The following is a 12,469-nucleotide window of genomic DNA, read 5'->3' on the forward strand; positions in this document are numbered from 1 at the left end:
CAGAGGCGGGAGGCCGGGGGCCTGGAGCGGCAGGGCTGGCGGGCAGACGTTAGGCCCCAGGCAATATGGGCGCACCCCCTGCGGGGGCCCGAGGTGACCTGCTCGAGGTCCGGTCGCCCAGGTTCCACCTGGAGAAGAAAATCTTCGTAATTTGGCTGGGGGAGGGGGGATGCGGGCACAGGCTGTGTTCTCCACGTCGCGTAGACGCAGAGGCCATCCCTGGGTCGGAGAGTCTCTGTAGAGTGGCACCCCAGCGTCCCCCATACGCCGGAGCCGCTTTGTCGGGCTGACGGGGGTCCCTCCGGGTGGCCGCCGGTGGCGGGTCCCGAGCCAGGCCGGGAAGCGGGGAGCAGCCCTCAGCCCGCGAGCGCGGGGCCGGGGCAGACGGGAGGGCGGGGCGGGGCCGGGCGCACGGGGGCGGACCTCGGCGCGCTCCCGGCCGCTGGCTGGCTCCGGGGCCGCGGCGGCTCCTCTGCCGGGTCGCGCCGGACGACGGGCTTCGGGCGGCGGCCCCGGCGGCCTGCGGACGGACGGGTGGGCCGAGGCGCAGGCCCCGCGGCCGCCGTCTCCAGCTTCTGCCCGCGCAGGGCCCGCGCCATGGCCGCCTCGCCGGGCTCGGGCAGCGCCAACCCGCGGAAGTTCAGTGAGAAGATCGCGCTGCACACGCAGAGACAGGCCGAGGAGACGCGGGCCTTCGAGCAGCTCATGACCGACCTCACCCTGTCGCGGGTGAGGGCCCGGGCCGGCGCGGGCGGGGGCGGCCACGGCCGCGGGCGGGACCCGCGCGGCGGGTGAGAGGTTGCGGGGCCGAGGCGATGGCGGGGCCGGGCGGGGGCCGCGCCCGGGAACGGGCGGCTGGGAGGGGGACCGGAGCGGCCGCGGCCTCTGCGCTTCCCCGCCTGGCGACACCCGCTAGCCGTTCGCGATCCCGGCCTGAGGTGGGAGGGTCGCCGGGCCCCGTGTGCGGGAAGATGAGCAGGGGTGAAGCCCGTGGAGGCGGGCGGCGGTGCGAGGGCGGCCTGAGGGGGAGGAGGACGAGGAGCCCCGAGAGGAAATCGCGAACAGCTCGGAGGCCGGCCGGGTGGCGCGGCTTCTGGTCGCTCCGAACATCCCCCACCATCGAGCCCTGCTGTTCTGCCGGCGTGGAAGGCCGCGGGCACCCCAGGGTCCCACGCGCTCGTGGAGGGAGCTCTGTGCACAAGTCCATCCAGGGCCCGGCCCTGGGGTGGCTCAGGGTGTGGGAATCACGACGGGATTCCGTGTGGAGTGTGAGGCTGCCCCTTTTACTCCTTGGAGGTGCTTTATCGGGTCCAGTTTACTTTGTTCGGCCCCGGATATTTAGTGAGAACTGACAAGCGTCGCTGGTGACTGGGGAGGGACCTGGAGAAATGAGTAAGGCGCGAGTCGGGACAAACACCTGGAGAGGTTAGGTAACCGCTGAGTGAGGCAGTGGAGGATGGAGAGCCAACCGGAGTGTCGCGCAGGGTTGCAGAGAAGGGGGGTCAGCAGGAGTGGGGCTGGCCTTAAGGATCCTGAATGCTGACCTTGGAGGACCATCGGGAGGATGGGGGAGGATCTGCAGGTTCTGGGGGACTGAGGTGGGGGAGACAGCTTGAAGGAGAGCTGAGAGCAGAGTTGCAAACCAGCTGAGTTGCAGACACATTATTTTTTGGCCAGCGCAGTGTTTGGGAAAAATTATTGAATCTGTTGCCAGAATTTTTAAATTGGAAGACTTTCACACAAAATCCAAATTTGCGTATTATTTATTTATTATTATTTATATATATTAAAAATTGGGAGACCTGGTAACACTAATACTGAATTCCTACATGACAGCTACCGACCTGCTGGAGCTGGGTGATGATGAAAGGGAGCTGAGCTCCCTTTCAAATGGAGCGAGAACTCTAGTTTGCCACCGTCCACGCCACTCTCTGTCACAGTCCCCCAAGGGGAGGCTAGGTGACAGTTGCCATTTATACTCATGATGGTGTTTTCTTTCAGTGAAGTTAAGGAAAAAGTGAAATATTTCCTGTACTTACATTTCTGTTCACATTGAGAAAAAATATATATATACAGAGAAAGAAGCTGAAGATTTCAAGAAAATGTTTTCTTATACCCTATCAGCTTCACTCATTTATTACCTGCTTGGCATCCACTGGCATTTACATCTGTGACCTTGGTTAGATTCAGAGATGAACTCGATAAGTTCAGAGCACATTGAAAAGAATGGGTGGGTGAAAGCTGAGGATTAGTGTTGGGGCCTGTGTTGTTATGTGTTGTTTAGATACATACTGTACATTGTTTATATACAAATACATGCACTGTATATGTCTGTATACCTATGGTGGATCCAATCTTTCACCCAGTTCATCAATCTCCTTTAAAATATTCCTGACAGGTGAGGTCATGAGTAATGTACAGACTCTCTTTTAAAAGCAAAAATTTTTCACAGATCCTCACTGTTTACTTACTTTCAAGTAAAAAAAAAAAAAAAGTGTTTACTTACTTTAGAGACCCTGCTATAGCTCAGGGTCTCTTGAATTTAGCAAGCCTAATCAACTGTGGCCCATATGATAATTCAGTCACCACTTTATTCTAATTACTACAAAATTATGGTGCCATTTTGCCCTTTACCTGGTACAGGGAATCATTTACATATTAATTCTGCCCGTGTTTTCCTCTTGGCCAGTTACAAGTAAAGTAACACTGCTTGGCTCCACTGTGTTCATAAACACATCTGTAAATGATAACACTGAATTTGGCTACTAATGTTTGCTTATTTAAAAATCTTAAGGGTTATTTTCATAAAGAAATCACAAAATTAGAACACTTCTCATAGAGAACTCTTAGATTCCCAGCATGTCTATGAAGAATGTGTCTCTAAGGATCCAAAGATCCCAGGTGGAGGAGTATCCGCCTAGTTCATAATTGGTAACTGGGTGGCAGATATCCTGACTTTCCATTACTAGCCCATGACAGACGTGCTAATCGATAGGGCAGACATTACTGATCGATCTAGATGCTCTTTCCCCTCTGAGCCTGTGTTGGGTGGGATTCAAGTTCTTCTCTACATAATCAAAGCAATCCTTCAGAGTTGGCGTTAAATCCTATTCACCTAGTGGGTAGGATGGACTAGACTGTGGAGGATTTTCTCTAGCTTTAGAAGTGCAGCATTATCAGGAAGCAGTGGGAAAATGTTGAGAAGGGAGTACTAGGAGGAGGAGTTGAGTGGTGGTACCTGGAATGGTAAAGAGAGGGAAGAAAGTGGGGCCGGGCGTGGTGGTTCACGCCTGTAATCCCAGCACTTTGGGAGGCTGAGGCGGGCGGATCACAAGGTCAAGAGATCGAGACCATCCTAGCCAACATGACGAAACCCCGTTTCTACTAAAAGTACAAAAATTAGCCTGGCATGGTGGCGCGTGCCTGTAGTTCCAGCTACTCAGGAAGCTGAGGCAGGAGAATCGCTTGAACCCAGGAGGTGGAGGTTGCAGTGAGGCGGGATTGCATCACTGCACTCCAGCCTGAGCGACAGAGCAAGACTTCATCTCAAAAAAAAAAAAAGGCTGGGCGCGGTGGCTCACGCCTGTAATCCCAGCACTTTGGAGGCCGAGGTAGGTGGATCACGAGGTCAGGAGATCGAGATCATCCTGGCTAACTCAGTGAAACCCCGTCTCTATTAAAAATACAAAAAAATTAGCTGGGCGTGGTGGCGAGCGCCTGTAGTCCCAGCTGCTCGGGAGGCTGAGGCAGGAGAATGGCGTGAACCCGGGAGGCGGAGCTTGCAGTGAGCCGAGATAGCGCCATTGCACTCCAGCCTGGGCGACAGAGCAAGACTCCGCCTCAAAAAAAAAAAAAAAAAAGAGAGAGAGAGGGAAGAAAGTGGTTGCAGGTATGCCTGGGGAAGAGGCTGTTCTGTTGTTCATTTATTAATGTATTCATTTGTCAGTATTTGAGTGCCTACTTTGTTGTTAATGGGGTGTGTGTTTGTGAGGGAGAAGAGTGAAAACATGGGGCTGTCCTTTAAAGATCTTATTAATTTGTCCCACAAATTTACTTACTGAGTGAGTCCTTAGTGTGTGCCAGGGGTTAGGATGGACACTGGGTATATAGTAATGAGCAAGCAAAACACAGTGTCCTAATGGATTTTAGGATTTAATGAGGAAGACATTCATTTAATAAGTAAGGACACATTTTGGTGAATATCACCGAAACAGAAGTAGGTGGAGCTCTGGACATGTATGGTGGGGAGTTCTCACCTCTTCCAGTGGCCTAAAGGCGCAGTGGGGGTGGGGGAGGCATTGGAGGGTTTGTGTGTTGAGGGAGGGAATATGTTGCAGGTACAGAGAACAGAGATTCAGTAAAAGAGGATGAGGAGGGGATGTGAGATGAGGCTGGAGGCATTCACAGGGATCAGGTTGTAGAGACAGTATTTGGAACTTGATCTTAAGGACAATGGGAAGTCACTGAAGGGGTTGAACCATGGGAGATTTGCTTTTTTAAAAGATTCCTCTAGCTCCAGCATGGTGGGTAGAAGAGAGGAGGAGGAGGAGGATTTTAGTAGGAGATGTGATAGTGGCATTTATTAAGATGGTGGCAGTCGGGAGGCAGAGCGGTGAGCAGATCGATACTTAGGAGGTGGAAAGGACCAGATTTCGTGAATGGGTGAGGAAGGTGAGAAAGAGGGAGGGCTGGAACCATTTCAGAGTGTTCTTCATTAAGTGGACACCGGCAGGAGCAGGTTTGTGCGGAAGTGCTGAGTTTGAGGTGCCTGTGAGGCACATAAGTAGAGATGGTCCAGCAGGCAGTTGTTTAGATGGTTTTGCAGCTCGAGAAGGAAGGCTGACCTACTGAGAAAAATGGGGGAATTTTTGTTATGTAGCCACAGAAGTAGATTTGGCTGCCTAGGAAGAATTGATGGAATAGATATTGTAAACTGGTGGCTTAAGTTCTGTATTTTGCCGTCTAACATGTTTTTGGTTTTGGCCCAAAATGTGGTTAGTTGGTTGGTTGGTTGGTTTTAATTAGGGCTAACAATGAATATTGGGATTTTATAGTAAAATCTGGACTTTGGTTTCTTTTGAAAAATGAGATAATCCAATGACACTCACCCGACATTTCTGGATGGCACCAGTTGCCCGGAGCTGAATGGTGGCTGCCCCATTAGAAAGGCCATGGATGTGGTCTTCAGTTTGCCACAGTCCCTACCACCCTCTAAGGTATTCTTTTCAGTGATCCCAGACTGCTTCACTTAGATTCCCTGCTTGGCAGCTGTAGGCATTTGAGTTTGTTACCCTTGTCAGAAGGTGAACTGTGAGGCCAGGCGCGGTGGCTCACACCTGTAATCCCAGCACTTTGGGAGGCCAAGGCGGGCGGATCACCTGAGGTCAGGATTTTGAGACCAGCCTGACCAACATGGAGAAACCCCGTCTCTACTAAAAATACAAAAAATTAGCCGGGCATGGTGGCGGGTGCCTGTAATCCCAGCTACTCAGGAGGCTGAGGCAGGAGAATCACTTGAACCTGGGAGGCAGAGGTTGCAGTGAGCCGAGATTGTGCCATTTCACTCCAACCTGGGCAACAAGAGCAAAACTCTGTCTCAAAAAAAAAAAGAAAGTGAACCATGAAGAGGGCCTAGGAGAAGCCCAAGGAACTAAGGAACTACACCATTTGAAAGGGAGGTGGAGGAGCTGGCCAAGAAGGCTTGAAGAGCAACCAGACGGGCAGGAGAAAGCCAGGAGTACTCTTGTGAAGAGGAGGGAATGCCGACCAGCTGAGCCTAGCGCTGCTGACTTGGTCTGACACAAAAGATGTGTCCTTTGGTCTAGTCATGTGGAGGTCATCGGAGGAGGTCATCAGTAACCTCGGTGAGAGATGCTGCATTCTCAGGGTGCTGGGTGAAAGGCTAATTGTGAGACGTTGAGGAGTGGACGGGAGTGGGGAATGGAGATAGGGTTGGAAACTTATTCCAGAAGTTTGGCTGTGAAGAGCAACTTGTGTTGGGGAACCACAGGACTAACTCAGCGTATCACCCTGGAGTGTTGATTGGACTTGAATATTTGTGAAGACTCATTATTTTCATGTGAAAATAAACCAATGATAAGACGATAGATATGTCATAGATTAGTGAGGTCTCAGAATGGAGGAGAGAGAGAAGATGGAAATATTAGGTTTGGGCTAAATATTGAGGACTTTCCTTTTGCTAGGCACTGTAATCCCTTTCACATGTTATTATCTCACATAGTCCTCAAAATGAGCCTATGGTGTGTATATCTGGAATTTTCCTCATTTTTGTGGATGAGTAAATTGAGGCTTAGAGAGGCATAGTTGCAGAGCTGATAAGTGGTAGAGCCGGGGTTTGAATCTGGCTATCACAGTGAATGTCTGTATACTCAGCTACTTTAATTTCCCCCATAAGGATCTTCAGCTGCTTTTACTCCCTGCTGTAAGGTATCAGTATCATTTGTTGAAAAGACTTTTGTTTGCCCATTGAATTGCTGTGGCAATTTTGTTGCAATCAGTTGGCCATATAAGTGTTGGTTTATTTTTAGACTCTCTTTTCTGTTCCGGCGATTTGTATATCTCTCTTTTTGACAATAGCACGCTGTCTGTATATTATAGCTTTATAATAAGGCTTAAAACCTGGTTATTTAAGTCCTCTAACTTACCTCTTTTTGAAAATTGCTCTGGCCAGGTGCCGTGGCTCATGCCTGTAATCCCGGCACTTTGGGAGGCAGAGGCGGGCAGATCGCTTGAGCCCAGGAATTCTAGACCAGCCTAGGTAACATGGTGAAATCCGTCTCTAAAAAAAAAAAAAAAAAAAAAAAATACGAAAATTAGCTGGGCGTGGTGGCGCGTGCCTGTATTTGGGAGGTGGAGGTTGCAGTGAGCTGTGATTGTGACACTGCACTCCAGCCTGGGCAACAGAGACCCTGTCTCAAAAAAAAAAAAAAAAAAATTGCTCTGACTATTCTAGGACATTTGCACATCCATAAATTTTAGAATTATCTTGTCAATGCCTCTGAAAGGACCCGCTGGGATTTTGGATTGTAATCGTGTTGGCTATTGTGAGACTTTTCTCAAGAAGGAATTAACGAGGCCTGGATCTCATTTCCTGTAGGCATTAAAGAAAATTCCACTAAGATGTGTGACTGTAGTAGGCCAAAGGTCGCTAACTCAGTGAGGCAGGTAAGGAAAATGAATGGAGGGGCCGGGAATGAGAAGATCATGGCAGCTGATCCTGGGCCATCGTGAAGGAATGATAGGGTACAGTGAGGACTTGGCAAACACCGTCTAAGGGGGTGGCCTCTTCTCAGCTTCATCCAGCGATGCCTTGCAAGAACATGGGTTTAGTGTTGTCCGACCTTTCAGTCAGAAGAAGTTGGAAATCCAGATTTTTATGCAGTGTCCTGATTTTTTTCAATTGAAATTTAATACACTGAATGGGTCAACATCTGGTAGGTAAACAGAACACTCTGTAGGCGAAATGTGGCCTGTGGGCTGCCAGTCTGTGACCTCGGCCTTAGGCTAATCATTCTTTGGTTCACATGTTCATCGTCTGTAAACATGAAGGTGTTGAAGACAGTCTCAAAGTTCTTTTTCTAGCTCAATGAGTCTAAATTTCAAAAGAGGAAAATGTCAAAATAACTCAGAGTTTGAAGAGGTAGCTGAGATCAGCAATAATGATAATATCTTAAGAAGTTGTCCAGAGCTTTACATTTGACATACCACTCTTGCGTCTGTGTCACTTAATCGTCACTTTATCTTGTGCAGGAGGCATCAGAGTTGTTTGTCCAACCACACGGGAGTTCCATGTTACAAAGTCACATCATCCGATTCCAGGTCCAGTGCTTTTTCTTTTTTTACAGAGTCTCACTCTGTTGCCCAGGCTGGAGTGCAGTGGCGCGATCTCGGCTCACTGCAAGCTCCGCCTCCCGGGTTCATGCCATTCTCCTGCCTCAGCCTCCCAAGTAGTTGGGACTACAGGCGCCCACCACCACGCCGGGCTAATTTTTTTGTACTTTTAGTAGAGACAGGGTTTCACCGTGTTAGCCAGGATGGTCTCGATCTCCTGACCTCGTGATCCGCCTGCCTCGGCCTCCCAAAGTGCTGGGATTACAGGTATGAGCCACTGCTCGTGGCCTTTTTTTTGAGACAGAGTCTCACTGTGTCACCCAGGCTGTAGTACAGTGGCGTGATCTTGGCTCACTGCAACCTCTGCTTCCTGGATTCAAGCGATTCACCTGCCTCATCCTCCCAAGTAGCTAGGATTGCAGGCATGCACCACCACACCTGGCTAATTGTTAGTAGAGACGGGTTTTCACCATGTTGGCCAGGCTAGCAGTGTTCTTTTTTAACAGTCTTTGAAGGCTTTGGAAATAGGTGCTTTGGGAGGGAGAGCAGTTATGGGGGATTGTGAGATGGCCTTCAGCTCAGTTGAAGGCAGGTCCCTATCTGGATTTATAACTTAGTTTGGTTAAAGTGTCAAGGCTTTTGGGTAAGAGTTGAAGACTTTGTGAGAACTCTCTGAAGGCAGGAACTTTAGCATACATTCATCTTAGTAAGCCAGTGCCTGGCATACTACCTGACACACAGTTAAGTTTTTGTATCAGTAAATCAATGGATAAATTGATCCTTCAAAAAAGAAATCAAAGGCTTTAAATCAAGGTGGCTGAGAATTTTGTCCAGAGAATTTCAAGAATAGTCAGATGCTTCTGGTAAGTACTTTTAGAATGTTAAGATTGAAAGCTGAGAGACTTTATTCCTATAACTCCACTCGTAGATGGAAAAAACTCACCATGTCGTCCTCCTCATGTTTGACTCTGAGATTTGGGTTTTCATTAATAGGTTATAACTGTCTCCCTGTGCAGTACGTTTGAGAAATCAAATACAGCAGGTATAAGGGAAGTTAAAGCCACTAAAGGATTTCATATGCCTTTAAAATTTCCAAACAGGTATAAGTCTTTATCTTTTGAGGATACATATTGAAATATGGAGTGATACGATGTCTAAGATTTCTTTCGGTGAGGCACTGCGGGTAGTGGAGAGGGTAAAGATGAAAGATGATTGGATATAAGTTGGTAATTTTTAAGCTAGAAGATGGATAGATGGGGTTTCATTATACTTGTCTTTATTTCACATATACTATTTGAAATCTTTCATAATAAATGTAAAAAGGAAATTATCAGAGAGCTTCATAGGTTCAACAATGCTTTTGGTAAACCAAACTTCACTTTTTTTTTTTTTTTTGAGTTTGTAATTAGTATGATCATCAAGGGAAAGATGGGACAAAGGAAAAGAGCATGGCAGAAATGGGCATATGGGCTTTGAGGCTGACAGCCGTGGCTCAGCCTCCTGCTAGCCACGTGGCAAGTCACTGAACTTCCGAGTCTGGGTCTCCAGGTCTGTAACAGCAGGAGAGTACAGTCTCATTTGCATGGTTCTGGGGAGGATTAGGGATGAAGTGGGCCAAGTGTCCGAGAACAGCACCTGGCCCATTCTAGGGGCTTAGATCTGGTAGTGTTTTATTATTGTTAGAGACGGAGAGTGATGAAGGGTAAAAATCTGCCCCAGGGCTCTCGTCTATAACCCTTTCTTCTCTATATGAATTATAGTGCCAAGGGTTATGTAACCATGGAGCTAATTTATTATTTTAGAAACAGAACTCTTAAAGACCAGATCAGACCACTTTGAGATTTACAAGAACTGTAACCAGTTTATTGCTTTTTGAAAAATGAAGTAAGGAAGAACTTGCAGAAGAAAGGCATATTAAAATGGTGGGATGCCATTTCATACCTATTGAATTGACCTCCTTCCTTACCCCAATTAATGATAGTATCCTATGTCAGTGAGTTTTTTTTTGATGAAACTTTTCTCATATGTATATTAGTAAACTCTTTGGGAAAGCATTTTGGCAGTATATGTTGAGAGCCACCAAAAGGCCCATATCCAGAGATTTAGTAATCACCCTTGTGTTCTAAGGAAATAATTCAGAAGAACTGTTATATACCCGTTAAAAATTATTCTGTAATAGCATAGAAAAGGCTTATGATGAGCATGCTAGGTTGTACCTATCTTATCATCACAGCTATACAGTTCTTACCATAAATGTAAATGGAGGCTGGAAAAGAGCATGAAGAAGGGAAAACAGTTAATGTGTTAGAGTTGTGGATAGTAGCTTAGTTTTTCTTTCAGAAATTCTTTTATTGTTGTTAAAGATTATGCCATTGTGTCCAAACATACACACTCAAATACCTTGCAAGAGGACGTTACTATCATGGTATATGGGACATTTGGAACATGGGTAAGCTCTTTCCGAAAATAGAGTAATCAAAACCCAGAAAGCACCGGAAACCTTGAGGGTGTGATCACTTGAGAAGAAATTGAAACCAAGACTTTCATTCTTGAACCGTTCCCCTACAAAATACTATACTTTGATGCTTCTTTAGATCTTTGCTGTTACCTCTCAACGTTCTTAAATCACTTTGTTTCCAGGTTCAATTTCAGAAGCTTCAGCAACTGCGCCTTACACAGTACCATGGAGGATCTTTACCAAATGTGAGCCAGCTGCGGAGCAGTGCGTCAGAGTTTCAGGTACCTCCAGATATGTACTTTCTTGAAGCTGAATGGAGTGTAAAAAATAGACAGAGATTATCACTAAAAAGATGAGATCTTGAAGGATAAGCTGGGCCTAGGTACAGTTCAGTCTTTTGGAAAGTCCATTAATACTCTCTCTCATAGTTTCTACGGCATACGATAGTGTTATTTCACAAATGGCTGAAGGCAGCACTGGCAGGTAGAATTATAACACAAACATATGTAATTTAAAATGTTCTAGTAGCTACATTAAAGAAGAAGAAACACGCGGGATTAATTTTAATATCTATATTTTTCAAAATGCAGCTTTCTCATCTGTAATTTTAATATTACTTAAATAAATATTTGGCTGGGCATGGTGGCTCACACCTGTAATCCTAGCACTTTGGGAGGCCAAGGCTGGCGGATCACCTGAGGTCAGGAGTTTGAGACCAGCCTGGTCAACGTGGTGAAACCCCATCTCTACTAAAAATACAAAAATGAGCTAGCTGTGGTGGCACACAGCTGTAGTCCCAGCTACTTGGGAAGCTGAGGCATGAGAATCGCTTGAACCCAGGAGGCGGAGGGTGCAGTGAGCAGAGATCATACCACTGCACTCCAGCCTGGGTGACAGAGCGAGACTGTCTCAAAAAAAAAATAAAAAAATAAAAAAAAATGTTTAATCCAATATATCCAAAATACGATCATTTTAACATGCAATCAGCATTAAAAAACTGAGAAATTTCACATACCGTTTTGTGTACTAAGTCTTTGAAATCTGTTGTGTATTTTATACTCAAAGCATACTTTAATTTGGACCAGCCGCATTTCACTAGTTTCATGTGGCTAGTGGCTACCACATGGGTCAGTGCAGGTGTAAGACACAGATAAGTAATCTATTGCATTTAGATTACTGCAGTGTCCTAGGGTGCTTTCATCGTTCACATCAGTAGAAAGCCTTGTTCAAAACAATGTGGAACTGGTGTTTCAGACAATGGTATATGGCACTGTTGTTAAGACCTGAATTAGACCTGCTTAGATATCCTAGTCTGTGAAACATTAGGAGCCTGTCATTCTAATTATGCAATGTAAGATTCAGTGTTAAAATTGAGATATAAACTTTAAGATGAAGCATTAATTGATTATTTGGATGCCTGACCATTTTAAAAGCACTGTCTTATTTCTTTGTGGTAGAAACTGGGTTCACTTTTTTGATGATGTCAAATAAAGCCAAATGTGTTATTTAAGTTGGGGACTTCGATTTGAGAGTGCTGATAGGAACTCCAAATATAATGGTGATTAGAAAAAGTACAACATGAACATATTTGTACCCTATTGCACTGGAATCTTGTCTTCAATATAATGACAATGGACTCTTTACCATATTACTGCCTGTATTAGAGATCTACCTTCATATATGAAACTACCTTATATATTAACCCACTGGGTTATTTAGTATCCAAATAACATAGGTCTCTGCCTTATGCGGGATTTCATATTTGAGGAAATACAGCATTGTGCAAGTTTGCTGTGTCTGAGATCCCAATTTTGTGCTACTTTATTGTCAACTTTAGAGGAATATAGAATTTACTATGATGTTCCCCTCCGGTTGCATTGGGGAATGGGATAAAATGATAATCCTTGGCCTTCCCAGGATTCTTTTTTTTTTTTTTTTTTTGAGATGGAGTCTCACTCTGTCGCCCAGGCGGGAGTGCAGTAGCGCGATCTCAGCTCACTGCAACCTCCATCACCTGGGTTCAAGCATTCTCCTGCCTCAGCCTCCTGAGTAGCTGGGATTACAGGCGTGCACCACCACGCCCAGCTAATTTTTATATTTTTAGTAGAGATGAGGTTTCACCATGTTGGTCAGTTGGTCTTGAGCTCCTGACCTCAAGTA

The 12,469-nt window shown here is 46.3% G+C and overlaps 1 protein-coding gene across 4 annotated transcripts in view; it reads left to right on the forward strand.

The window, feature by feature from the left end:
• Positions 1 to 443: 443 nt before the first annotated feature.
• CRTC3 (CREB regulated transcription coactivator 3) overlaps positions 444 to 12,469 on the forward strand; it is a 117,211-nt gene continuing 105,185 nt past the window's right edge. For 2 of the 4 annotated variants that reach the window (XM_024232540.3, XM_024232541.3), the window contains exons 1-2: positions 448 to 729; positions 10,492 to 10,590. In XM_024232540.3, the coding sequence (XP_024088308.2) occupies positions 598 to 729; positions 10,492 to 10,590 (231 nt within the window). In that variant the 5' untranslated portion in view covers positions 448 to 597. Of the gene's footprint in view, positions 730 to 10,491; positions 10,591 to 12,469 lie in introns of all 4 variants that reach the window. The other 2 variants (XM_024232539.3, XM_063716308.1) reach the window with 2 other exon arrangements.

The sequence above is a fragment of the Pongo abelii genome, chromosome 16, assembly GCF_028885655.2.
Source record: "Pongo abelii isolate AG06213 chromosome 16, NHGRI_mPonAbe1-v2.0_pri, whole genome shotgun sequence".
Taxonomy (NCBI): Eukaryota; Metazoa; Chordata; class Mammalia; order Primates; family Hominidae; genus Pongo; species Pongo abelii.